Here is a 27,841-nt window from a genome sequence, read left to right as displayed (position 1 = left end):
TAATTTGTTATATCTTTCTGTAGCTCCACATACCAAAAATTGGTATTCATTTATTTTCTCTGTTTTTAAATCCCAAACCATGTTCTGACTAAACATTTTGTATTTTCAGCAGTGAATAATTAAGAATATTATTATTAGTAATGAGATTCAGGTCATTGTGGCTGTGCCTGTGCATGCAGCCTGATTTGAATTCTCTATTTTGACTCCTTAGATGCCTTTTTCTGAGTTAATTTGATTGGATGGACTAACTGGACTTGTCAAGATAATCTAAATCAATTTGTACACATATCACAAACGATCAAATTTGTTTAGCTAAAACATTTCTGATGGTGACACGAAGATGATAAAGATTTGGTTCATGTTGCATTGGATTCACCTCTCCTTCTCCCACTAAAGTTCTTCTGGCTGCAGGTCTTAAATAATGCGAAAATTTGAAATGTGGCTTGGAAGGTGAATAGGGTTGATTGCTTGGCTGTGGATTTGTGTTATTTTGTGATTATTTTTAATGCCTTTCTAGACAAGCCTGCAAACTTATACAGGGTATTCAAGGGTAATTGCTAATTTCTGGGTTTCTTTCATGAGAAGTGGTAGAAATATAAGCTGTTACCAATACTAATTTCTGAGGCCCCAGGGAATTGCCCCATGTAGGCAGTCTGGCCTAGTGCTCCCCACAACTATGGGAGCTAAATGGCCAACTCCCTTCTACATTTGTACAGACATAAAGATCTTAGAGGTTTTGTTTCACTACCTTGTGGCAAGCACCCTGCCTAAATAGGTGGCCTTGATTTTTCTTCTCTGTTATTGCTTTAATGACTCCTAAAATTGATTGAGAGGGCGATAAAATCCTCCTGCGAAGTAGAACTTGAAATGACAGTCCTCCATCAGTATTGGGATAATGTCAGACAAATTACTACCGATCACATGCCTGAAAAAACAGAAAGATAATATCTCAGTGTTTTTTTTTCTTCACCACCAAGAAATAAAAAGATCTTCAGAATTGTCATCTAGCCTAAACTTTGAGTCATAGTGTTAACTTTTGTTTTAGTTTGAGTCAAGTGCCTTTTCTTAGAGAAATTATATCATATTAGGATGACATTAGAGCAGCCATGTGGATAAAATTCTAGTCTTTTTCCCAGTTCAGTTGTAATAACGTTTGCAAGAGAAGGTGGTTGAATTTGCTGCCATCCTTAGCATCAGACTATATACAAGGATAATAAAATATCACTTCTGCAATCTGAGTATCTACAGTTCAAGTGGAAAGAAAAGACAAACAAATATAAATAATTCAAAGTAACATATTTAAAAAAATTCTTCAAGCAGCCCAGTGTTTCAGCGTACTCATTGTCATTCAAACAGACTTGGGGTAGGGATGAGGGGTAACAGAGGATATGCTTTTCTCTATCCTACAAAATCGGAACACACAGGAAAATAGACAGAAATATGAAATTAAATGATCACAATTTGCCCATAATCTTCTGACCCAAAGACAACTACTGCTAGTATTTTGGTGTTTATTCCAGTCTTTTTTCCTATATATGTCAGATTTCTTAGAGAAGAAACTCCTATTTTTAACTTCGTAAAGTTTAAGATTGTGTTCTTGGCTTTTCTTTGTTGTTTTGTTTTTAAGGAGCATAATTATTCAGCAGGTATTTACTATGCATTCCTTTGTGGTAGACATGATGTCAGGTGCTGAGAGTCTAGGGGGAGGCTGCTGCTGAGGAAGCCAAGACTCCAGCAGACTGTCACCTGCTCCTGAGCCCACAGTCGACTGCAGGCCTCAGCCTATCAACAGGGAAGCTTTCTCTACTCAGTACATTTTTTAACTCAAATATATGAGGCTTTATATTTTCCAGTTAAACATTCTCCTGTTACTTTTTAAAAATATATAACAGCTTTATTAAGACATAATTCAGAAACCATAAAATTATTTCTTTTAAAGTGTACAATCCTCCCATTGCTTTTGGCTCATAACGTTTTAAGTTTTCAGAATCCTTGTGAATCCTGATTCTTTGTTTAGTTTCTCTCTCCTAGTACTTTTTTTTTTTAAGTTCCAGGGTACACGTACAGGATGTGCAGGCTTGTTACATAGGTAAATGTGTGCCGTGGTGGTTTGCTGCACCTATCAACTCATCACCTAGGTAGGAAGCCCAGCATGCATTAGCTGTTTTTCTTGATGCTCTCCCTACCCCCGACCCTCCCCAATATTTTTCTATTGAAGATCAGATTAACTTTACTGGTGTTCTTCCGAGACAGTGATAGGAACTTGAATGAGGTAGTCTAAGGACAGACTCTTGCCTCATTCAGGGCCATTCCAAAGAGCCACTAATGAGTACTGTTTAGGAAAGGTATTTGATGTCTCAAAATTCATATGTCTGTATAATCATTTAGCCCATACTTCACCATGTTATTCTTGATAATATACAAAAATAAAATTATAGTCTCTGAAAGGCATATCATCACTCGAGAGTGATAGCTAGAAATTATTTTCAGTAGTCTGAGTTGAGGAAACTGAACTTTATTTATTTTTGAGATGGAGTCTTGCTCTGTCACCCAGGCTGGAGTGCAGTGGCGCGATCTCGGCCCACTGCAACCTCCTCGGCTCACTGCACCCTCCGCCTCCCAGGTTCAAGCAATTCTCTGCCTCAGCCTCCTGAGTAGCTGGGATTACAGGCACCTGCCACCATGCCCGGCTAATTTTTTGTGTCTTTTTAGTAGAGATGGGGTTTCATAATCTTGGCCAGGATGGTCTTGAACTCCTGACCTCGTGATCCACCCGCCTCAGCCTCCCAAAGTGCTGTGATTACAGATGTGAGCCACTGTGCCTGGCCGAGTAAACAGAACTTTAATATCACATCATATATCTTGAGTTCAACTTCCAGTGTACAACACGTGAGATCATTTTCTGTGATGGAGAATGTGAGTGCCAAGTAAGTGTCCTGGAGGTGATGTCACAGCATCTTCTTCAGGCAGAAATCAACACCTTTGCTTCCAGCATAGCTTTGAAGCCCCTTTTTGTTATTGAATTTGGCACATTTTGATACTTTGACCTTCCAGATCTTTAGCTTTCCTATTTTTCCCATCTTTTAACATATTCACTTGAATTAAGGAAACCCTTCCATTTCTATTTTCCAATGGTGAGCCCGTCCTCAGAGTTATGACTATGTAATAGCAGTATTTCATCTGTTATAAAATGTAGAACCCTGTTGTTTGGAATTTTAACATGCTCTTTGTTGATAATAGAGGACCTCATTGGTTGGGAGTGCTCTGAGCTAGCCTTCATGAGAATGCCAGAATATCCTCATGACCTCAATATGACAACCAGAAATATATCACATCCATCTGTGTTACCTGTGTTTTATAGTTTATCTGGGTGACTTTTTTCCTTAACTTCCAAATTTGATTTTTAAGCCTGTTTTATGTAGTTTACAGGTTTCTTGCCAAATATTTTACTTGTATTGCATTTCAAGCCAGAAACCCAACTGAGTCTGCACCTAGTGAACTCTTTGCTTCCTATGTAGTCTCCTTTTGCATCTTGGATTCCAGCATAATTGTCTTTTCTTAAAGGCAACATCATTAAAGTAACACAGTGTCCATGCATCCTGTTGTATCTCTTTGTTCTTACACTAAGGAAAGACGTCTCTTAGTTGGTAAGAAAGTTTTTATAGGACATGTTGGCAAACTGGCAGCTACCTTCTGGGGATTTTTTGCTATGCATTTACCAATATTTAGGCAGAATGAGAAACAGATACTAATGCTTTTATTTTAGTAGAGATTTTTGAGGAGCTCAGAAAATTACATGAGTACTGTTATAGTGTAATATAAATACAGTATCTCACTTCAATTTTCTCCCTTGGCTCAGTTCCCAAAAATTAAAGGGAGTTCCTTTCCTTATAATTTGTGTTAACAACCTATTGTTCCTCCAGCTGTCTTTAGCTCCTTCCCAGCATAAATTGATTCCAGTGGGAGGGAAGGCAAGATAGTAAATCAGTGCATCTGTGCTTTTACTTCCCCTTTTGTTCTGTTCAAGTCTGTAATTATACTTCATCTTCGTAGAGCAGCAGATTTTCAAATTTAAATCTCATGAATTTCAATATTTATACATGTACATAATAGGAAAAAGGACTTAACTGCTGTCCCCCTCAATTCACACCTACAAACTAATATTTGCTGTAATAAGATAAAGGCAAATCCTTTTCTGAAAAAGATGATAGAGATTACCAAGTAACATTGTCTATAATTTTACCTTTTCAGAAATGGATGAGTGAACATTTTGGAGAAAGAAGAAGTAAAAATATTTTTTTCTTATTCTTCCCTAAAGTTAGTATGACCAGGTAAAGCCCTCTAGAGGCCTTCGGATCTAGGAAAAATGCCCCTACCTGCTTTCAAGCCCCAGCAGGCCACAGTTCCCAGCAAAAATAATTATTTCAGCATCACTGTTATGACCTCTCTGGGCACATTTAATCAGTCAGTATTTGTGGAGTATATGTCATGTGCCAGGCACTGGTTTAGGTGGTAGAAAAATGATAATACTCAACATATATTGAACTCTTTTTCTTATACCAGGAAATCTGCTAAGGATTTTTCAGGATATTTTCCTATCTAATACTGTTATTATTTCAGAGGGAAGAAGCAAGGATGAATCTTAGGTGGCAGAACAGATGTCTGTCCTTCGGGGGAGATTTAACCTCTGTGAGCTCCAATTTCCAAATATGAATCACATTAATAATACCTACTTTCTCAGGTTGTTGCAATAGATGATGTAATTCAGGTAAAGCTATAAGCCAATGCAGAACTATTTTTAAAATTAGGAAATCCAGAGAAGTGAGGCTGTACTCCACGTCAGTCACAGTTGTAGGCACTGAGAATACACATTGCATTCAGGGAAATGAAGTCACTGATGATCTTAGTAGTTTCAGTGCAGTAATAGAAGTGGAACCTACATTGCAGTAGGTTATGAAATGAATGGAAATTGAAGGGTAGATGAGTAATTCCAGTGTTTGGGCTCTGAAGGGGGGAAGAGAGATTGATCACTGAAAGGGACTTGGAGTGGGAGAGAGAGTAAAATGGAACAGCCTTGAACACATCTAAGTGTTCATAGAAATAAATAAGATGATGAGAACTGTTTGAAGGAACAGGAGAGAGTGATGATAATCTGTAGATCAAAGCTGTGAGACAGTAAGGGAAGTGAGATCCAGAACCCTGGACAGAGGAGATGTCTACATTTCTATTACAACCACAAGAAGGGAGGAATTGAATGGATGAGGCTGTAGATACTGGCGTGAATGTTGAGAAGATGTGTAGCAAGTTCTTATTGGGCTTGTTTTCCCTGAGAAGATGGGGTAAAGTCATATGCTCAAAGTAGATAGGCATTAGGCATTTGGAAAGGTAGGAGGTTTTAGTGTGTAGGTTTTTAAATAGTAGCTAGCAAGAACTTAATAATTAACCAGGAAAGCAGAAAGACTGCCCCAACTGTGGATCTAGTTGAAGCTGAGTGCGCTCTCTGTATCTTTTTTTATACTCACAGTGGTAATAAATAAAGACAAACCAAAAGAGAATAAATCAAGGCTATTTATTCAGTCTCTTGCAGAGTAACTCATTTCAGCAGAGATTCAAAGGCAGGGAAAGAAATGGGAATGCTGTGTAGTGGAGAAAGAGAAGGCTTCTGATGTACCCTAATTGGAGTCTGTTGGCCCAAAGAAGCTGCAGGCAGGCTGACTGGAAGAAAGCATCCTATGCGATAGGTTAGAGGAGCATATGTGGCTTTCTCTGGTTGGTGCTCAAGTTAGCAGTGGAGCCAAAAATTAGGGAAGCTGTCAGTTATCAGTTAAGTCATGGCCATTTGGGGCAAATTGTTGCAGAAATTATTGTTTGGTTTCCTGTGTTCTGAATCCCTACAAGTCTGACTTATGGTGGGCTGATTTCCCAGGCTAGTTGTTGTAGATAAGGGGTTGGTTTCCTGGGCATGTTTCTACAGTTTTGGGGTCAGAATTCTATTTTTTATATGATCTTGCCATTGTCCATTTGGCAAGATGATATAAAATTGTCCAGATAAACTTTCCTACCACTTTTATTACTGAAACTTGAAATGACCTTCTCTTTAGAAGCCCTTGTTCCTTTAGTTAAAAGAATATAGAATCTGAGAGACAGATGAGACTCAGGAAATAATCAGTAATGGAACGGAAGTAAGGGAATTTGTGGGAATACCGTTTAAGAAATTAACATGTAATTTTAACCTGTGCAGTAAAGGAAACATTTAAGAAACTGCATCACCTTGTTTTAAGCCTTGGTCAAGGTAAACCCAAGCTATGTGATATGGTTTGGCTCTGTGTCCCCATCCAAATCTCATGTAAATTTGTAACCCCACGTATCAGGGGAGGGGCCTGGTGGGAGGTGATTGAATCATGGGGGCGAACAAACTTCCCCCTTAGTGTTCTCCAGATAGAGTTCTCACAAGATCTGGTTGTCTGAAAGTGTGTAGCACTTCCCCCTTCGTTCTCTCTGTTACTGCCATGTGACGAAGGTGCTTGCTTCCCCTTTGCCCTTCTGCCATGATTGTACATTTCCTGAGGCCTCCCAGCCATGTTTCCTGTATATCCTGCAGAACTTTGAGTCAATTAAATCTCTTTTCTTTATAAACTACCCAGTCTCAGGTAGTTCTTTATAGCAATGTGAGAACGGACCAATACACTTGAAAGTGGAACTTCAGGCCAGATCTCTCAGACCAACGGACTAGAGGATAGAGACTTAAGAAATAAGTGACTTGCTTGGGCCTGGACTTGAAACCAGTGCTCATTCATTTTCATTGACCTGAGAAGTAGCCATTACATCAATCATGTTGCAAATTTCTTTATCAAATTGGGAATTGGAAAGTTTGAGTAATGCAAAATATTGACCTAAACGCTTCATTAATTACTCCACAGAGCTGTCTAAAACCATAATAAACTTACCTGTTGTTCATTGGAGCTGTTTACAGGCTTAAGAAAGTTTAAGGAGAATGTAACCTTATAAATGTTTAACCATAAGGGATGATAAATGTTAGGATTAATGGTATGTCAATGTGTGCATATTTTTGGATTCTTTGTTGAGATTGGAGAAATTCCCCTGTTCCTATAAAATATTTGAGGGGCAGTTTACCTGATAAGAGAAACAAGGGTGTATTACCATTGATTGATTATATAATAAACCCTTACCTTGTCTCTCTTCACATAATGAATTTCTTTTTTCCTTACAGCCTGATAAGAAAATTTAATGGGATGCTTCTACCAGTAATAAAACCACTGAGCCATATAGAAAGTGGTTTTTGCATCTAGTGAGGGAAATACCTTGATATCAGCTGGAAAGAGTCATTACTTCCACATTAAAGTTGTGCTAAAGTGGAAGCTTAACAAACAGTTTATCAGAAACACAGTAGCATTTTCCAAAGTTCCATCCATGGATGCATTGTATTCTAAGGGTCAGAGGTAATCTGAAGTTGCTCATGATCTCAAAGGGCAGGGAGACCTATGAAAAGGGAACAAGTGGAAACAAGGATCTAGCCATTGAGCCCAGTGTTCCTTTTTCCCCCAGTGCTTCTGAACACACCCATATAAGGTGGCCTAGAAGCAATATTAAATACATTCTGGAAAGCCTGGGGGTGGTGTGCTTCAATCAGCAATCACCAGTTAAGGAAATGCTGAGTTCTAGGAAAGGGGCCTCCTTTGAAGTCATTTAGAGACCCTTGACCAGGGAGCTTAGGGAGAATAAATACCAAAGGAGTTTGGGTTTGTTTCTGTCTCGGCTGTCTGGGTGAATTATCTGAGATGTAGACCCAGGGCCTGGATGAAGGTTTGCAGAGCAGACATCTTTATTTGGATACACATTTATTCATTCAATAAATATTTATAGTAAGTCTGCTATGCAATAATTGTAATCTATAATTAGGATATTTTCTTTGAATATGCTAAATATACAGGAATAATAGAGAACAGAGCAAACCTGGTCTCTCCTGGGCTCACATGATTCTGAGTAATGAACAAACTGTAGCAATAATACTCAATATTAATACTTTTGTTTAATGTAATAACTAGGGTGCTACCTTTATGGAATTCTCTGTTTTTAATGGAGTTTCTCAAATTGGCATACTGTTTTCTACTAATTGAGAACACCCCTTGCATAACTGTAACATAGCCTTCATTGTTTTTTGTTTTTTTAATCTTTAAACAAAATGTTTTATTTGGTAGAACAGAATTGCAGTTGCCCTCATTCTTTTTAATACAGTTCTTTGCTAATAACACCAAGGCCCTAATTTTGCACACACACACTGAACCCTTAATTCTGCCTAGGAGCCCTGCTGGTATTTGTTATAATGCCAAAGTCTTGAACTATGGAACTTGGCAAATCCGTTACCATAATGAATTAGTACCAAAACGATTGGGGTAGCATATTTTAGCATTCTTATTGAATGCTTGCTTATTCCAATGCTTCTTACCTTTATTAAACTCATGAATCTTTTTTTTTCTTTTTTACTAAACATAAGATCACACGTAATGTCAGAATGTTCACAATAAATTTCGTACTTAAAAAGAAAGTAACACAATTATAATTTTAGGATTTTTTTCAAACTATATATACAATTCCCTACTCTTAAGAATTACTCTTGCACATAATAAAGCATTTGAATGTCTTTGTAGATTATAGAAACTTGGCCTTTTTCATCATTTTTACAAAGTGTTAAAACATTTCCAGGGAGTAGAAAGGGACAGAGATTTCAAGCATCCTAAAATGGCAATTAAAGCACCAAGTAGAAATTTTCTGTAGTCTTTGAAAATGAGACAGGATTTTAAAATGTAATTTTTTTCTTTCTCATGGTAATTATTATCATCTCTTAAGCCTCAAATGTCATAAATTAGCTATACTGGAGGAACCTAGGCCTGAAGTTAGTCTGTTACTTTTCTATTTTCTTATTATCCTCTTAACTATTTTCCAGGCTGAGTAAATTCTTTTTACACTGGATTTGTGGCTAAATCAAAACAGAAAGTAGATCCTTCTATCTTTGCATTTTAGAAACGAGTAACACATATCACATACCAGAGTGTATCTTTTGCAATTATTCACAAGCAACATGTTTGAAGGTTGAACCACATACAGTCAAATGTACTGTTAAAAATTTAATGCTTTTGCCTGCAGAATGTGCCAGTATATTCATTTAGTGGTGCCTTAAAGTTTTGCATTTGAGAGTCATGAGCTTACATCACTAAGCCTGGTAGATATCTGTCTAATAAGGTTCAATATGGTTAATATATGAGCCTCTTTTTTAAAAGAGTAAAGATAACTTTTTACTTTGATTTTACAGATTTTTTTCATGCGATATAAAATCGTTTATATAAGCAACATCATCTCATGCTAAAACATAGCACTATTCTTGCATTGCACATTAGAAGACCCATACAAGACTACTGTTTAAAAAAGCAGTCTGAATTTGTATCACAGTTTTTTGTTTGTTTTGTTTTGTTTGAGATGGAGTCTTGTTCTGTCACCCAGGCTAGAGTGTGTGGCACAGTTCTTCAAGAATCTATCCCTCTTCGATTCAGATATTATAAATACTAGGGCAACATCAGAAGATAAAGACTTGCTTAAATGGCAAATTTAGTAAATAAAAGTTATTAGTATGTTGAAGTATATTTAAGTCTTGACTCAAGAAGAGATCACTCACTCTCCAGTGAAATGCCTGGGAGGATACAAGGAAGAAAGTACACCAGGCCCTATACCAGAGGCAGGGCTGTGTCCAGATGCCTGAAATCGTGCCAAGAATCTGGAGGTTCCTCATCCCTGTTGCCATGTACACACATAAACATATCTCTTAGATGTGAAGGAAAGAAACAATCTGCTAAGATGATTTCTTCATCCCTCAACAGGGAAACGGAATATGGGATAGGTTGTGTATGCCTTTGGATTTCTTTGGAAGGAAAAGACCTCTATGGAATAAGGGCCAAAATAGATAGTGTCACTCCTATTAATGCTTAGAACAAAAATACCTACAACACCTCAGCACCAATCCACAGGCCTGCAGCGTATCCTGTAGGAGATGCCTCTTTGACTCAGAGAAGAAGAGACACACATCACTGCCACTCCATCAATGAGTGGAAAATGAGATACCCCAGCACTAAAAGAATGAAGCCTCAAAGGCTCATAGCCAGTACTCATAAGTGAAGCTGCCCCAAGCCCAAGATCAGAGGCAGCTGTTACTCCAGACACATCAGATGGCCTCAAGTGCCCAAGTAGAGGCCAGTCTGTAGTCACCTCCAAGCAAAGTATAGAACAGTGAGACATCACAACTGTGTCCATCATCTCTGGAGGAAGAGATTCACCAACACTCAGCAGGCACAACGCTAAAAAGGCATATTGGTAACTATTCATCACATTTCTCCAGATGGTTCAGATGTTTTAGGAAGAATAAGGGGGAGGATATCTGCTTTCCCAGATTGCTTCTTGCAAAGAGTGTCATGGATTAAGAGAAGAAAGGTGAGAGGTCAAAATGGTAGCCATCAAGAGGGTTCCACCCAATATTGATTGGACCACAATGAGTAGGTAAGACCCTGGTCATCAACAAGATGCCACAAGGGTCTGAATCAGAGGCTCCCCCGAAACCCCCAGCAACTAGATACCACCAATGGCATCAAAGGAACAGGGAGGAGCCAGGGATCTTTCATGCCTTTCAGGCTAAATACTTGCAAGGAATATATGGGATTGTTTATTTCTTAATTAAGAATACAGAAAAGCTATCTCAGGCCATTTCTACACATACATACTAGTTGTGATTTGACAGGCTTTTTAAAAAATTAGTTCAATTTTAGTAGACTTTTTACCAAATTGATCAGAGTTGTAAATTTGTCTATACATACCAAGTAAATATGACTTCCTAACCTGCAGCTTTGATATAATATAATCTTAGTTTGTACAAACTGCACAACTCAGCTTTTGAGGAATGATTTTTTTAGTATAAAAACAAAATTGCCACTCTCCATCCCTGTCACCAAATACTTCAAAATGAATGTTTTTTCTACATAGAAAGTTTGTAATCATCTTATCTTTGGTGTAATTGATGTCTGATATATTGATATTCTTTTAGTTGCAAATACAGCCATTCATAACAAGTGAATTTTTTTCTTCTCTAACAATATAGGTCTATTTTCCTAAATCATAAATAAAGGCTCTGTAGTTAGCCTGTCTTCTAATAATCTTGCCATATCAGCAGTGAAAGTGGATTAACTGAAATTTCACCTTTAATTTTTATCTAATGTGTTTACTACAGATACAGCAAAATGTTTTTACTAAAAGCCAAATATTGAACCATGCCTTAGCAACTAAGCCTGGGTGGCCGTTTCCTCATTCCTCCTTGTCTAGACTGTTAATACTACTTAATTAAATAATGGCTGACACAACAAAAGAAACACTTCTATAGATAGTGGTTTATAAATGGAATTGGTGCATTTTCTAAATAAGAAAATGCAGTACAGGGTGTTTCAGTTAAGTACATTGTGTCCTGTGGTCTGTAGCTTACACAAAAATCAAGGATGAGAAACTTCTGAATCCATTTTGCCACTGGCTTGAAGCCTGTGACATTAGTCAATCTACATGAATCACTAAGCTTTAGGAAAAAATAGGTAACATAGCCACATGTTCAAGCAATTCAAATATTCAGTACGTAGTTTTAATCATTTAACTTTGCTTAGCTAATCCAAAAATACTTCTGAGGAGCCAACCAATTTGTTAAGGCCCATAATTTGACTTTGGGTTTTTAAAATTTATTTATTTATTTTTTTAAATAGAGATGGGGTCTCACTATGTTGCCAGGCTGGCCTCAAGTGATCCTCCCACCTCAGCCTCCAAAGTGCTGGGATTATAGATGGGAGGCACTGTGCCTGGCCCATAGTTTGATTTTGTTATAATAGAGAATACACTGAGCTACAAGTCAACAGACTTGAATTTTAGTGCTGGGTATCCTAGGTCAATAAGGTATCTTTAATTCGTTTCCCTGTCTTGAAATAAAAAGTGTTTGGATATTATATCAGCGGCTCTTTAAATACATTCTCTGAAGCACTGAAGACCTAGCCGGTTCCCAAAGGCCAACTTGGTTTGGTTATGAGGTAAAGTCAAGTGAAGAGAACTCTGAGCCTAGCACTTTAAATTGGTTAAAGTAGGAGCAGCCTCACTTTTATCTGTATTAAACCACCACTGAACTAAATAATAGATAAGGTTTCTTGCAGATTAGACATTCTATAATAAAGGAAGTTAGACCAAGTCATATTTCTGCCCACAAGGAGCTTATAATCTAATTGGTAGAAAAAAATACTTGAACATTTAACATGTAAGATAGTATTACACATGTCAGCACTCCACAATGATATAGTAAAATGCTAAGTAGAAGGTTGTAAATTTGAGGCTGGGATAATATGCAACTTTGCATGCAGATAGTTAATGCAAAGAAGGTTCATCAAAAAAAGAGAAGTTCAGGCTGTCATCAGGAAAAAGTCCATGGTATGAGTATTGAAAAATCGATTATTATAACAAGAACGAGAAAGAGAATATATTAATTGTGAATTAAAGTAGCTTGTTTCTAAGAATGGCTAATATTTTCAGACTTGTTAGAATATTCATATAGGAAGATGACAGCTATTCCTAACTTGAAATATTATTATTGTATATCAGCAAGGGGAAATTAAAAATGAAAATAGGTCATGATGAAATATATTAGGAGCAAGCATGTATATTTATAGGTTTATGGACAAAGTCTAAGACATTGCTTCATTACCTTTGCTATAACAAATCATATCTGTTAATATTAGACCATTTGAACTTTAATCAAATGATGTTTTTCCCAAAAGGCAGTGGTCAGACTCTCACTAAATGAAATTCTATTCTAAAAACAGCCATATGATTGAATGGATTCTGCTTGATGGTAAACGCTCATCCCCTGTTTCTGTGTTGTAAATATTTTTCCACAAGACAATGAAAAGCCACCATGACCACTGAGATTTCATTTTCGGGACTGTCATAGTTTCAGGCTGAGGTATAAGAAAGACCATCTATTATTAAAGGAGCGGAGGTCAAGTCATGCTGGTGGCCCTCGTAGGGTAAAGCAGGGGTCGGGGAGGGGCTGGTGCAGGAGGGTGGCAGGAGATCTGGAGGAGCTAGAGTGGCAGGTACTCACTGTAACAGGGAATCTCGAGTGGGCAGTGGAGCCAAAGAGGAAAGCAGGGCACCGCGTAGGGACACAGGCAGCAGGGAAGATGCCTTTGTGAGAGGAGCGGGAATTTCACCAGCAAGAGGTGGCCTGAGTGGACCAGTTAGTCTGGCTGAATTGATCAAGATTGAGCCAGAATCTTAGAGGGATTTACGTGGCAAATCTTTCAGAACTTCAAGGGCTTTTTGTAAATTCAAGGATTCAGTCATCTGGTTAATTTGACTAGATCTTCCCAAGCACAAATAAATGGAAAATTGACTTCTAATAGTACCTAACCTTCACTCCGATATTTCCGGCTTTTGAACTTTACCAAAGGTAACCTCCCAGGCGCTCACCGAAAGGAAAGTTTAAGATAGTACATGAAGGAGAAGAGACTAGACAAGGTCATGCAGAAATTAAATCAAAAGGCTTTTATTTCACAAGCAGGGAATCGAAACCAGACCACCAGTATGAAAGGGCAAAGCCTTAGCAACTGAGCTACAGCATAGGGCAGTCTTCACTGTTCTTCCCAGAAGGCATCTAGAGTAGTTAATTGTGAGCTTACAAAGGCTTTTAACTACTCAAGATAATTTTTAGAGCTAATTATGACATAAACCCTAAAATTCCTGTTCCCTGGAAGGCAGAGACCAAGAGAAAGTACTGCGACGTGGTAACAAGGTCAAGCTCCCAAGGACATAAAACAAGATGGAGATAAACAGTGATTTTTACCATTCAGTCAACCATTTGCACAGAAAGAGAGAAGCCAGAAATCTGACTGGTAAGAAATTCTTACCCTTTTGCCAGCATGCCAGGCTTCTAGGTTCTCTTTCCCTGAGCGGCCCTCGTGAATGAGCTTGCTACACCATCGCGCTGGGGCAAAGCCGCATCAGAAAGGAAAATTATCTTTTTCTGTTCTGGCCAGAGTAAAATATGTGTGACAAAAACGTAGACGTTAGCTACTCTGATTAGCACCCAGTATCAAACTGGCAAGGCTCAAATTTGCCCCTGGTTGGGCTCCATCATTGTTAATCCAGCCTCCAACCAGGAGTTTCAACCTGTGGTCTCTGGGCAAGATGGTTGCCCTGAGTAATAGAAAAGATAAGAAAGGAAAGGAGAGAGAGAAAAGCATTGCCTGAGGCAGGGTGGGGAAGGCAAAATGATCAGGGAAGCCAGAGAAAAACCCACCCATTGCAGGGACACAAAAAATGTTCAGGTGGCTGCTTCTAGGTAGTGAAGGGATCGTTTCCAGTAGTCCCATCATCTCTCAAGTTTCCCCTTTTAGGGAGGAAAACGCTCCCCACGTCCCACGATCCTGTACATGCCTAATCCTGTCACCCACAGTTGTCAGCAAAGAGTGCAAGGCAGATTATTCCAAAGAGAATAGCAGTTGACATGCTGTAGTGCCAAACCCGTTCTTAGACAAAAGGGACTTTACTGAGAGCCTTCATTTTTAAAATGTACTTCAAATGCATTGCTGTTCATTTGGAACATTCCACGGTAAGCTAGCTTTAGTAAGATTTTGCTGTTTCTGTAAGACTTCACTGCCTCCCAGGCCTAAAGTGTAAGCCAGAAAGAACTCGGTTTTCCAGAAACTAAGGATCCCATTTTTACCTAAAATATTGGCCTTATGCTCAGGTTCTCTTGATTAACTTAGCCAGTGATTTTTTTTTTCCTACCTAAGTGTAAGAAAAATGAAACAAAGGGGTATAACACAAAAATCTGATTTTTCAAAAGCCAAATTTTATAACTCTGCAATATTACTGCTTACTACCAGTTCCTTTCTGACCCAGTCAGATGTAAGAGGCCTCTAACTGGATCCAAGCCAGTTAATTCCCAGATCAAATCCATTCCTGGACCCAGTCAAGTTTCTGTCACAACTCCAAACCTAGTTTGGATCATAAATTTGCTCAAAGAAACTCAGAGAGCTCAAAACACAAATCTGTGGAACTCGGAAATCTAAGAGGGAGCTTACCCATGATCCCCAGTGGCTGTGAGAAATCAGTGGAGCCAAGAGGGAGCTTACCCATGATCCCCAACAGCTCTGACAGATGAGTGGACACAAGTGGGTCCTGCAGGTACCTTGCATATTCACTCAGTGCTGCTGGGGGACGCTAGAAGCTCCATTTTGGATCCCACTTCTGACACCATCTGATAAAAGAAAAACTTCAGCTGAATTAAATTTAAAAGAGTTCAATTGAGCAGTGAACAATTCGCGAATCCGGCAGCCCCCAGAATCACAGCAGATTCACAGAGACCCTCTTGACTGGTAAATTCTAAAAGGGCCTGGATTATGTCTCTTTAGCTTATTTGTATAGATACCACCTGCACGTTTGAGATTGATGTTAAGTAATCATACCATGCTACCGCACATGTTCCTCTCTTTTTTCACTTTTCTATGACATTTCTGTTTGTTTGATGTGTCTGTAATAATCTCTGTTGACATTTGAAGGATTGAAGCAAATGCCACTTTAAAGCTTCCTCAGTGCAGATGAAATGATGATAATAATACAACACATTTTCAACACTTTTCTGGAGAAGTCAAAGCTCTTCACAGACATTAACTCATTCATCTTCACAACAGCAGTATTAGAGATAACTGGGGACAAGTATTATTGGCATTTTACAAATGGATGCTGAGGTCACCTGAGGGACTTTTAACAAAAGTCATAAAATATTACAGTGAAAAGTTCAACTCTCTGTTTTCAGGGATGGCACTGAGGCCCAGCAGTACAAAATGACTTGCCTTGCTCTACAGCTGGGCAGCAACAGATTAGGATGGCTGTGACTCAGTCATCTTTGGCATCTGCAGGTTATAATTCTCACCCTGTGGGATGGTTTTGGGGCAGGCCAGTGTCCACAGGAGGCAATACCAAGACACAGGATTTGAAGGCAACAGAGCAAAATAAATCAGTTCAGAACAGCCTTGTGGACAGCCTTTCTCTCCTTTGAACAAACGTTTAAATCTGATACTGATTTCCCATACTGAAAATTTTCACAGAGTTCTACACAGTTCATTCACTTTACCACTAATAATTAATGCAAAAGGTCACATTTTGTGGATTTGGACTCTGGTTCTTATTTTATAAACCCAGTAAGCTTTTCTTTTTTTCTTAAAGCAGCTCTGATTGGCTCTTTAACTGGAACATGGGGCCTTTTATGAGTAGAACATGCTGATGACTTAATACATTAGGGAATTCTCTTTAACAAATAAAAATAATGATTTTGATTATTTTAGAAAGGGCTAAACGTTTGAAAGTGATGGTCTTTGTAAACATTTTCTAACTGGCATAATTAGTTTTGATTCCTCCAAGCAGCAGCATTTTCCTGGCCTAATTGTTTTTCGATCAACAGGCTGAGTCATAACACAGAAAATGTGGAGAATGAAGAATAATTGAACATCAGAAACCTTCTAATGCTTTCCAGCCCTCATCCAAGGGCAAGGGAAATGTGACTTCCGAGAGAGATGAAGATAAATGCAGCCAGTTTCAAATAGAATTATAATAGCCCTTCCTTGGACATTTGAGTTCAAGGAAGGATTAGTTGTCAGGAGAGGGAGGTGATGAGTGTTCACCTTGGGAAGAGTCTTAGCAGATCAGGGTTTTGAGAGATAAGGCCCAAAAAGAAAGCACAGCTGATGGCTTGTTATCAGAGACATGCATAACAATAAGTCTCGCTCTTACCATTTTCACAAGCACTAAGAAGTTCTGGTAGACACTGCACGTTAATTTCCAGGGCCTCCTGCCTCAATGAGTGGAAGTAAAGGCTGTCCTTGGTGAGCTTCAATGAGTTGACAAAGGAAGGGTCCTCACCACACACAGTCTGTGTGCTCAGCATCTCTCTCTATACTTTTCCAAGAAGCTGCAATGCAGATATATCATAGACTAGATAATTTCTTCCTGAATTTGGCACAATTTTTTTTTCAACTTGGATTTATTTTGATGCACTTTAAATCAATAAACATTTCTTAATGCTTTGCAATGGCATTACTTCAGCTTTCAGGGAAACCAAAGGTGAACCAAGAGAGAAACACTTCCCTTCCTAAGTTGCTAGCCTTTCTTCCCAAATTTTTTCCCCAGATTGTAATGTGGAATTTTAATATTGAATAACTTCAAACCTACAGAAAAACTGAAGGGACAGTACAGCAAAATCTTTATACCTTTCACTGAGATTCACCAAGTGCTAACATTTTTTTCTACATTTGCATTTATTTCTTTGTATGTGTACTAGGCCATTCTTGCATTGCTAAGAGACTGGGTAATTTACAAAGAAAAGAGGTTGAATTGGGCTTATGGTTCTGCAGGCAGTACAGGAAGCATCGTGCCAGCATCTGCTTCTGGGAAGGCCTCGGGAAGCTTTTACCCATGGCAGAAGGCAAGGCAGGAGCAGGCACTCCCCACAGGGAAATCAGGAGCAAGAGAGAGATTGTGGGGAAGGTGCCATGCACTTTTAAATGACCAGATCTTGAGAGAACTCACTATCTCAAAGACAGCACCAAACCACGAGGGATCCACCTTCATAACCCAAACATCTCCCCCCAGGCCCTTCCTCCAGCGTCGGAGATTACAATCCAACATGAGATTTGGGCAGGGACAAATCTCCAAACAATATAATATGTGAGTATCAGTGTATGTGCATTACGTTCTGAACTATTTGAAAATAAGTTGAAGACATAATAAACACCTGAAATTCTTCAGCTTGTATCTCCTAGGAACAAGGTAATTCTCCTGCATAACTACAGTGCTATTATCTACTCCTAAAATGTAACATTGATGGAATAATAGTGTACAGTCCATATTCTTACTCCCCAAGTGTCCCAGTAGTGCTCTTTATAACTTTCTAAAATCTGGAGTCTACTAAAAAAACATGCATTGTATTTAGTTGTCATATCTGTTTAGTCTGTTTTAATCTAGAAAAGCCCCTTCACTTTTTTGGTCTTTCATGACACTAACAGCTTTTAAGAGTTCAGGCCCACTAACCTGTCATCTGCCCCCATTCTGCATTTGTCTATGATTTCCCCATGATTCAATTCAGATCAGGCATTTTTGGCCAAAAGTATGAATGGGTGATGTTGTATTCATCCCTAGCATCATAGCAGGAGGCACATGATGTCAGTATGGCCTTTTACTGGTGATGCTAAGGTTGATCATTTAGCTAAGATCAGACTCATGAGATCTCTCTGCTACCTTTTTTTCTTTTGAAATTAAAAGCAATACGTGGAGTACTGCTTTGGAACTGGGTGCTATCCTTCTTCTCCACATTTTATCCAGTAGTTTTAGCATTCATCCATTGGTGGTTCTTGCCTAAACTAGTTATTACACTGGTGGCTGCAAATGGTGCCTTTGTAATTCTCTAATTCTGCCATTCCTTCCTTTAGTAATTGGCATTCTTCTGTAAAGAATAGGTTTTCTTCTCTCCACCTGTTTTTGGCAGTTCATTATTCAATATATTATAATGCCTCTCTCTCTCTCTCAGGATTCTTTTCTAATGCCCCAAATTAGTTCCAGTCGTTGTGTCCTTTTCACAGGTCTACATCTATTTTTGAGCACCCTCTTGCTTTCTGGAGCAAGATGTTTCAAGCTCACTCTGTACTTTGCATGCTTGAGACAAGGCATCTAAATAGTCAGCTTTAAATACAAAGTGTGTTCCAGGGAAGCAATCAAGTCATTTGTAAATAGAAAAGAGAATTTTTAATTTAGCCTGCAGCAGTTGGAAAATCAAAGAGCGGTACAGGGTAGAAAGTGACATTGAGTTTAGACTTGAGGATAAAATATGCAGAGAAAAGTCAATTTGTTCTTGGAGGGAACACGTCAAAAATTTTCATAGAAGCAGGAAATTCCTGATCTATTCAAGGAATAGCAAGTAGCAGAGAATGGCTGGCAAGCAGGTAGGAAGTAGCCAGATGACAAAGGGCCTTAAGTGCCATGCCAGGATGTTTGGGCCAAGAAGAGGGAATGTGTTTGCTTTGTTTTGAACATTTCATTATAGGCAATTAGGGTCTGCCAGTTATTCTTTCACAAGGGTTAGAGGAGTGGGAAGAGAAGATAGTAATTGGGAGAGAGGAGTACAATTAGAAGATCATTTGCAATTATTAGAAGAAAAATTAGAAGATTATTTGCAAGTACAATTAGAAGATTGTAAGTATCTTTTTTATATAATGACTTCTTTTCCTCTGAGTAGATACCAGTAGTGGAATTGGAGATCATTATTCTAAGTGAAATAACTCAGAAATGGAAAACCGAACATCATACGTTCTCACTTATAAGTGGGAGCCATGCTATGAGGATACAAATGCATAAGAATGATACAGTTGACTTTGGGGACTTGAGGGTCTTGGGGGAAAGGGTAGGAGCTGAGTGAGGGATAAAATACTACAAATTGGGTACAGTGTACACTGCTTGGGTGATGGGTACACCAAAATCTCACAGATCACCACTAAAGAACTTACTCAAGCAACCAAACACCACCTGTTCCCCAAAAGCCTATGGAAATAAATGAACAAATAAAATAAAATAAAAATAAATAACTCCTTCCCCCCTTCAAAAAAAGGAAGATTATTTGACACATGTCCAAGTAAGCATCTATTTATTCTATACCTTATAAAATGTAGTATATATTCTCTTCGTAATTTTACATTAGGTTTGCTTGGATTTTGGATTTTTGGTTGTCCTTTCTACAGTTCCTGCTAGATAGTTCTCAGCCTTCAAGTTGAAGGGCAGAGCACTGAGTCTGTCTTGCTGCTGAGCACACGTTAAGTATTTAAGTGTTTGTTGATCCACTCACATCATAAGTTTAAATCACTCGAAATGATTTTATATGCTCACTTTGAATTTAATGTTCTCTTTATAACCTTGGACTCTGTGACTGCATATCTACATATGAAATGAAAATTAGTATCTGTGTAATCAAACCAAAAAATAATGTTCCTCTGAAAAAAGCAGATAATTGAATCATAAATATAGTTCCTGCTTCAACAACCTAGAACTGCACTGTTCAATCTATATAGTAACCACTAGCTACGTATGGCCATTGAATACTTAAAATGAGCCTTGTCCAAGTTGAGACATGCTGTAAATGGATTTCAGAGACTTAGTGTGAGAAAGGAATGTAAAAGACCTCAAATTTTATATATTGATGATGTTAAAATGATTTTGGATATATTGGGCTAAATAAAAAAGATATTAACATTTTTCCTATTTTTACTTTTTTAAGGTGGCTATTAGAAAATTTAGATTTGTGGATCACTTATTTTTATTTGGCAGTGCTGAGATAAATAAATGTATTTATTTTATAGATGGTCTCAAACTTGTATTTCCTAAGATTCTAATAGAAATATAAGTACACAAAAGGCATATACTCCACAGCTTTACATTAGGACTACTTTGAGTTTTTGGCTTCAAGAAAGTGAAAACACAACATATTGATTTTATTTTTGAAAATTTTCAAGAGCAACCATAAGTATGAATGCCATTTTATAGGAAACAAATTCACTAATAATGCTACCCAGAATTCATATTTTACAGTATAAATTAGCAATTTTTAAAATATCTTTTGCCTCATGTATGTACATAAAAGACCTTTTTTAAAAATATATTTGTCAAAAATTAACATTGTAAAGACCTATAATAGTGAACTGATGTTACAGACAGTATAGTTTTCTTTTCCTGGTAATGAAATCTGAGTCATATTTTCTTAATGTGTTTCCATTTCTCCAAATAGGCTAAGAGTCCTCGGAGAGTAAATGGTGAGTGTAGACAGTGGTCTCATTATGTCTTAAATAGTTAGTGATGTCTAATATGTCTAACTTAACTCTCAGAACTTAACCTAATGTTCCAGAATGGTAGGGAGCCTTAAGATTCATCATAATGGGTTCATTAAGCATTTGTCTATATGAGATGTAAAGTATTCATTAAGTCTTAGAGTGATTTTTAGGCTGTCACTAATGCATCTCCTTAAGTCTCCATCAGGCTGCCAAAAGACAGCTCTGTACTTCAGGAGAACAGACCAGCAACAGTTCTCTTCTTTAGAGCTCTTCAAAGAATCGCCTTAACCTCCCTTGCTAACTTGTTAGTGTCTGACAACTTTTATTATCATCATAGCCTGTGATTTTAGCCTCTCTGAGCTTCATTTTCCTCATCTCTAAATGGAAGATAAAACCCGGCTATGCCTTGAGTGCCTGGTGTACTGTAAGGACTCAGATCACGTCTTGAATGAACGAGGATTATGCCCATCTCAAATAGCACCTCCCAGGCAAAGCTAGTTCACTCTATTTTGCCCTCAGGATTTATTGATTTTAGAAATGTTTCCATTGCCTTTTTAAATAATTTATTTATTTTTACAAAAGAACCAGCGTTGATCTACAGATTCTTGGGAAGCCAGGCCAGCGGGCAGGCCTCTAGGGATGCCAGTAGCCCCCCCACTGTCAAAGGCTTCACCTCCCTCTTGAATACACAACCCATCTTGGCTGCCAGGAAGGCACCTCTGCCCTCCTTCACCCGCCTCATGCTTCTCTCCTGTCTACTGGGTTTGATTGTATATCTTTCCCTTTTACTAAAATGTGAGTCCTCATTTTAGTGAGGGCAGAGATACTCATCCTTAAACCCTAGTGCCTGGCACAGAATGAGGCTTTAATATCTATTAAATAAATGCATACATATATGCAGGCCAAGGAATCACCTGAAATGATGTTAAGTATTTCACAAAAGCTAGCCTGGAAAAGTTACAAGTGTACCTCATTCTACTTTTCAGCTGGCTATAAACTAATCACTTGAATTCAGCCCTTTGCTAATTGTTCAGCTCATGACATCTCTCTTTTTGTTAATTTTAAAAGACAAACCTGATCTGTTTTATCGGCAGGATAACAGGAGAAAGCAAAGAAGATGGAAATTACTTGAATATGTATCATATGTAAGATTGGCCACATAATCCATACAACTTCCTTGTGAAGTAGATACTTTCTACGTATTTACTGTTGATGACACAAGGCCAAAGAGTTTAAATAACTGAGTTTGTAAAGCTGGTGAATGGTAGAGCCAGGGTTTGAACCTAGGTCTAACTGATTAACTTCATCATGATGGAGTCATACTCTTTGCTAGAGAGATGCCTTTTCTATAAAAGCACCTGATGAGAAAAGTCATGCAGGTGCACAGAGAATGAATGCCTCCCACTGTTGCTTGTCAGTGCCAAAAGCATCTGAGGCCTTGCAGAGTACTCCTTCACGCTTCCAGCTCCAACCAAGGAGCCACAGTTCACTAATGTAGCTTGTGGAGGAAAGATGGGCAAGAAACCAGGGACAAATGGCCCCACTAACTGAAAAAAATTGAATAATTGGTTTCCACCGATTTGCCAGCTCTTGCTTTGTAGTCCCCTGTCTTTCCAGCTTTAGAGAAAAGCCAGGAGGACATCACTGAAAGCAATAGAACACGGAGTGCTAATTCTCATCCTTACCTTTGGGAAATAAAACAGCCTGAGATAATGGATGAAAATTGTAAAATCTATGTTAATGTGTTTATCACACAAAATATCGTTGCTTATAAGCTTGCACATAGATCTGTAACTTTTATTTTTGCCTTTTGTTAAAAACGGGACTTGATCTGATGACTGATTGTCTTTGAGCAACTATGGTTGGCTGTAGTCTACTCTGCAAACAATGGGGGGAAAAATCCAAGTCAGATTTTCTATAGTTCAGCCTGCTAAAGTGTTGGACAAATCCTCTAGGGTAGAAACGAAGAGGTAATTTGTTTTTCTACTATCTGTACACAGCTGCACAGCTGTCTCTTTACTAGTTTCATGTACTTATGTCATGATTGGCCTTCAGATATTTGGGGTAGAGGAAGTTCATCATAATTCCAAATATTTTCCTTAAAATTTTTTTATTTTTCTAAGGTTTTGTCCAAAAATATGATTCTGTGACTTGAAGAAAATATATTCCAAAATAATTGTAATGACATAGTAAATTAAAATTCATGACTTTGTCTCTCAACTTATTCATCTTAGTTTTCTATCATTTTTATTGTACTTTCCATAAAGTTAGAGATAATCAAAACCAATTGTTATCTTTAATTAATTGTAACTGTATAACTGGTCTTGTTGGAACTTTAAATATTATAAAATAAAATAAAAACCTAATTTACAAGTATGGCTAACAGTGGCCTTGCTTAACTCAAAGAAATGTTTCCTTCCAAAAAAACATTGCATCTTCTTATGCCCAAATACAACCACTTTGATTATTTTCCCATTTGAAAATTAATTGGGCTACAACAGTGTCCTAGCAAACCCAATATGTATAATCTGGGTAGCTACCCCTGAAATTCTGAAATCCATAGACTGGCTTCAAAAATCAGAAAGAAATTTATATGCAGCTATAAACTTGAAGCACAATTTTGTACTCCTGTTCTTTGGGCCTAAGTAAAAACTAGGATTTTAATCCAGTTTCTCAAATTATATAAAGTATGTGTCAAATTCAAGTGGGTTGTGCATGCATGGATCTTCACGAGGGAGTTTCCACTTTAAAGTTGGCAGGCCTGCTGAAGCACTCTAAATTGCCTTCGCAGTGAAGTGGTGTGAAGTGCTCCCTGACTCGCTCCCTCTTGGCTATTGGGAAAACCTTGAAACCGTAGGCCTGGGATAGGTCTTAGTAAGCTACTTGGTAAGAACCCAGGTTCTAGGCAAGACCACTATTCAGGAGAGGTGGAGATTTCAATTGACTTTGCTGTGAATCCCTCAAAGATCACCACCCTGATCTACCAACTATGTAACAGTGTCTAGATCGATACATATTTTTGTGTATATCACCAGTGTTCAGAAACATCATCTCACAGAAGTCCCAAGTCCCAAATGACTGAAGAGTTAAGGAGATATACCTAATGCTAAATGACGAGTTAATGGGTGCAGCACACCAGCATGGCACATGTATACATATGTAACTAACCTGCACATTGTGCACATGTACCCTAACACTTAAAGTATAATAATAATAAAATTATATATATATATATATATATAAGAGTTAAGAGGTTCCTTTATTGAAGTTCATATCAGGGCAATATTCACATGAGATTCACTCTGTATTACGGTGTAGTTTTACTTTCGTGTTTGCATTAGTAAAAACATTAAGAACTATGAAAAATAATTTGAGTTTTAATAAATAAGCTGTGTGAACTGGTAATACTGACGATAGATTATCTTGCAGTACCGTTCCTGAATTTTTAAATTGCCTTTTCAAGATTTCCTCAGAAAGATGGGAGGCTCCCTCTAGTGGGAAGTGAGCATTGTAATTGATTGATTTCCCCCAAAGCAGTGTGTATAACTTCATAAGTTTTGTTTGAAGGAAAAGGGGCCTCTTCTGACTCTGATAGTTTGGGCTCCATAACATTTGTTCATTTTTCTCTCTGAATTTTGGTAAAGAAAATAATATTGGTTACCAAGGGATGCTTATAGGACAGTTGTGAGTTTAGAGTCATGTTGATGAAGTGAATTGCTCCTGTATCAGCAAAGAGAGGTGAAGTTACCAATCTGTGCCTAGGCATTAACTTGTTAGAAAATAAAAAATATATTTATATGTATGTATTTATGAAATGTATAAATATATAAATTCTAATCTTAATTCATAAGCCTTCTACTTTGATAAGTAGTTTAAAAGATTATCTTATCATCTCTTGCCCTCACTTTATAGCTGAGCTTAAGTGACTTGCTCAAGATTACACATTTGAAAGTCGGCTTTGACCTTTAAGTTTCTATTAATTTTACAGATTGTAAGCTGTATTCGCTTAGGCTTTTCTTACTTTATGAGAAAACAATGACCAAAATCACATGCATTTTTTAGGTAATTTTCTATCTGTCTCATATCATTTCTACTTGAAGCTAAAACTACATTTTGTAGAGTGTAATAACATATTAAATTTTAATTCTGAATTATCAAGAGAAACTAAAATTGTACCCAGGGAAGGAAGGAAGTAGCACATTACAAATACAGGTTTTGGTTTTATAATTAGTAAAGAAAAAGAAAAGATTCTAATAAAATTTAATATTGAGAATGATATATAACCCAAAATGGTCAGTAACCAATTCCAGGAAGAATGTTTACAGCAAGTTATAGAAATTACCCATTTTAAAGCCATACATCATATATTTCACCTATCCCACATTTATATATTTTTTATCAAAATGTGTGCTTACTTGCTTTTTGGTAAGTGACAAAGTTAATCTACACTGGAGGAAGAAAAAAAATAGTTACTAATTTTTTTCCCTTATTTTCTTACAGCAAATGATGTGCTTGCTTTTGGAACATTGGTCAGTACTTCCAATACCTACGACGGGTCTGGTGTTGTGACTGTGGAAACTGACCACCCACTCCTCTGGACCATGGCCATCAAAAACTAACCTGTTGACTGGCATCCATAAGTGTGCCTCTGCCTTATCTCATTTCTCAATGGTTCATTGCTCAACAAGAACGATTCACCTGGGTTTGCAAGAATCTAAACCTCTCTAGGGGAAGCCCACTGGGTTTAAAGATGTTAGTGTTTAGATAATACAGGTAACATTATAAATGACAGATCTCAATTTTATAGTAGTGGGAAAGATACATGCTAAGAAAGCAAATAAGCTCCATTATATTCAGTTGGAACCTAATGGGAATCATTTCACTACACAATTCAGTACTGATTATTCTTCTTATGTTAATTAATCATTCCATTTATCCTAGAAAATTGTTTTTAATTTGAAGCAGAGAAAACTGTTGAGGTTCTCTTGGAGTCTAGAACATCCTTAAATGTCTAACAACAAGGGCTACCTCTGAGTACCTTTTAGTATTAGTTTTCTGTATATGATACATATTATCTTTTACTGAAAAAAAAATCCTTTCAGATTGGGGTGTTAGAAATGCACCAGGTCACTCTGACCTTATTACTGTCTTTGGTATTGTCTTTTTTAAATAAATCAAGAATCATTGACCTAATTGTTAAATTTAAAAATAGGTAGTTATATAAGCAATAGGTGAAAAGAGAAATGATGTGAAAGATAAATGATGATCCGTGGAGCCCTACTCACACATTAACCCCCAAATTCAAAAGTAAAAATGTAAAAGTCTAGAGGGGGTGACAGTCCTCATCATCATCACAACCTAAATGGAAAAAGCTGTGCAGAGGAAACTTAAGCATAAAAATTGAATTCGTTTCTGACATACCTTAGACTGAAAAGCTGTTGGTTCATCCAGAAGTATATTCATATTACCAGAAAATGAGTTTGTCTTTGGGGACACATGAACTTCATATACTAAGGAGCCTAACTCCAAAGCCTGCATTCTCATCCCAGTCTGATATTCACCTAAGTTTCCGGACCCTTTTCCTTAGCTGTAAAATGGAAGCAGTTGGACTGATGGTGTCTGAGGTTCTTTCCCACACTGAAATTCTAAATATTGACACTTAGCAGTCATAGGGCTGATAATACACACAATTACTGACTTAGCCTAAATAACCTGGTGCATGGAAATGTATTCACCTTTCTTTTGTAAAGAGACCATCTTTTATCTTCTTTCCACCTTTCTCTGTTTTATGACACCAACTGTTGACATACAAACCATGATTGAAGGAGAACCTGTCCAACATGTTTTATGTACACAAATCCCTATGTTGCTGTAAGAAAAGTGACAGTAACTGTTTTCTTCTTGGTGCTATGACAGTGTGAGACTCAGGTTGTCTGTAGAGAATGAAAGGAGCAGTGGCCCACGTGACTGTGGCATTTAAGGAGCAGTGGCCCACGTGACTGTGGCATTTAAGGGGCAGTGGTCCACGTGACTGTGGCATTTTCGGCACTTTTCATTACTTTCTGCTTGACCGGAAGTTGAGGCTTAGCTATGTTTCCATCTTCAGTTTCTGAAGACTAGTTATATATTCCTTACTAGAAATATATTCATAATATATAAAAGAAATATATCTATGATTTTAAAATTTTGCTACCAAAGAATGCATGTTCTATTTGCCCTGAAAATGTTACCAGTGTTAATAAATGGATACTTATCCAAAAAGAATGTAGTTTCCTGAAGCTTAGTAAATATTGGGGGACAGGGGATTAAAAAAAGCATTGAAGCTTATCTCACACCACCACCTGACTATCAGGCTGTAGCCATTGGGGGCCCAAAGAAGGGGTTCTCTTAAAACATAGGCCACCATTCCCAGTTCCTGCCAGGCTACTGAGGAATTAGGTGCTAGTTTTAACCATATGTGTGTTGTCAGGCCCGAGGGCCTCTTCCATTCTTGTCAAGGGGAGTGCTAACCTTCTCTCCTTTCATACAGCACTAGGTGCTGGTTTTATTACAGTCAGCCCTCCGTATCAGTGGGTTCCACATCCATACATTCAGTCAATCAATCATGGATTGAAAATATTTGTAAAGAAAAGAATGGTTGCATCTGTACTGAACACATACAGACATTTTTCTTGTCATCATTTCCTAAACAATACAGTATAACAACTGTTTACTTAGCATTTATATTGTATTGGAGATTTTAAGTAATCTAAAGATGATGTAACATATACGGGAGGATGTACATAGGTTATATGCAAATACCACATCATTTTATATCAGGGACTTAAGTATCCCATCCACGGATTTTGGTATCTGCAGGTTGGGGGTTGGAGAGGTTGTCC

At 37.8% G+C, this 27,841-nt stretch overlaps 1 protein-coding gene and 1 pseudogene across 4 annotated transcripts in view; one reads left to right on the top strand and one right to left on the bottom strand.

The window, feature by feature from the left end:
- Nucleotides 1-27,221, top strand: part of TPK1 (thiamin pyrophosphokinase 1) — a 380,984-nt gene extending 353,763 nt beyond the window's left edge. For all 4 annotated transcript variants that reach the window (XM_054495232.2, XM_054495234.2, XM_054495231.2 and 1 more), the window contains one exon: nt 25,461-27,221. In XM_054495232.2, the coding sequence (XP_054351207.1) occupies nt 25,461-25,579 (119 nt within the window). In that variant the 3' untranslated portion in view covers nt 25,580-27,221. The remainder of the gene's footprint in view (nt 1-25,460) is intronic.
- Nucleotides 27,222-27,347: 126 nt separating this feature from the next.
- Nucleotides 27,348-27,492, bottom strand: LOC129041843 (U6atac minor spliceosomal RNA; annotated as a pseudogene).
- Nucleotides 27,493-27,841: the final 349 nt, after the last annotated feature.

This window comes from Pongo pygmaeus, chromosome 6 (genome assembly GCF_028885625.2).
Source record: "Pongo pygmaeus isolate AG05252 chromosome 6, NHGRI_mPonPyg2-v2.0_pri, whole genome shotgun sequence".
Taxonomy (NCBI): domain Eukaryota; kingdom Metazoa; phylum Chordata; class Mammalia; order Primates; family Hominidae; genus Pongo; species Pongo pygmaeus.
This window is presented reverse-complemented; position numbering and strand designations above follow the sequence as displayed.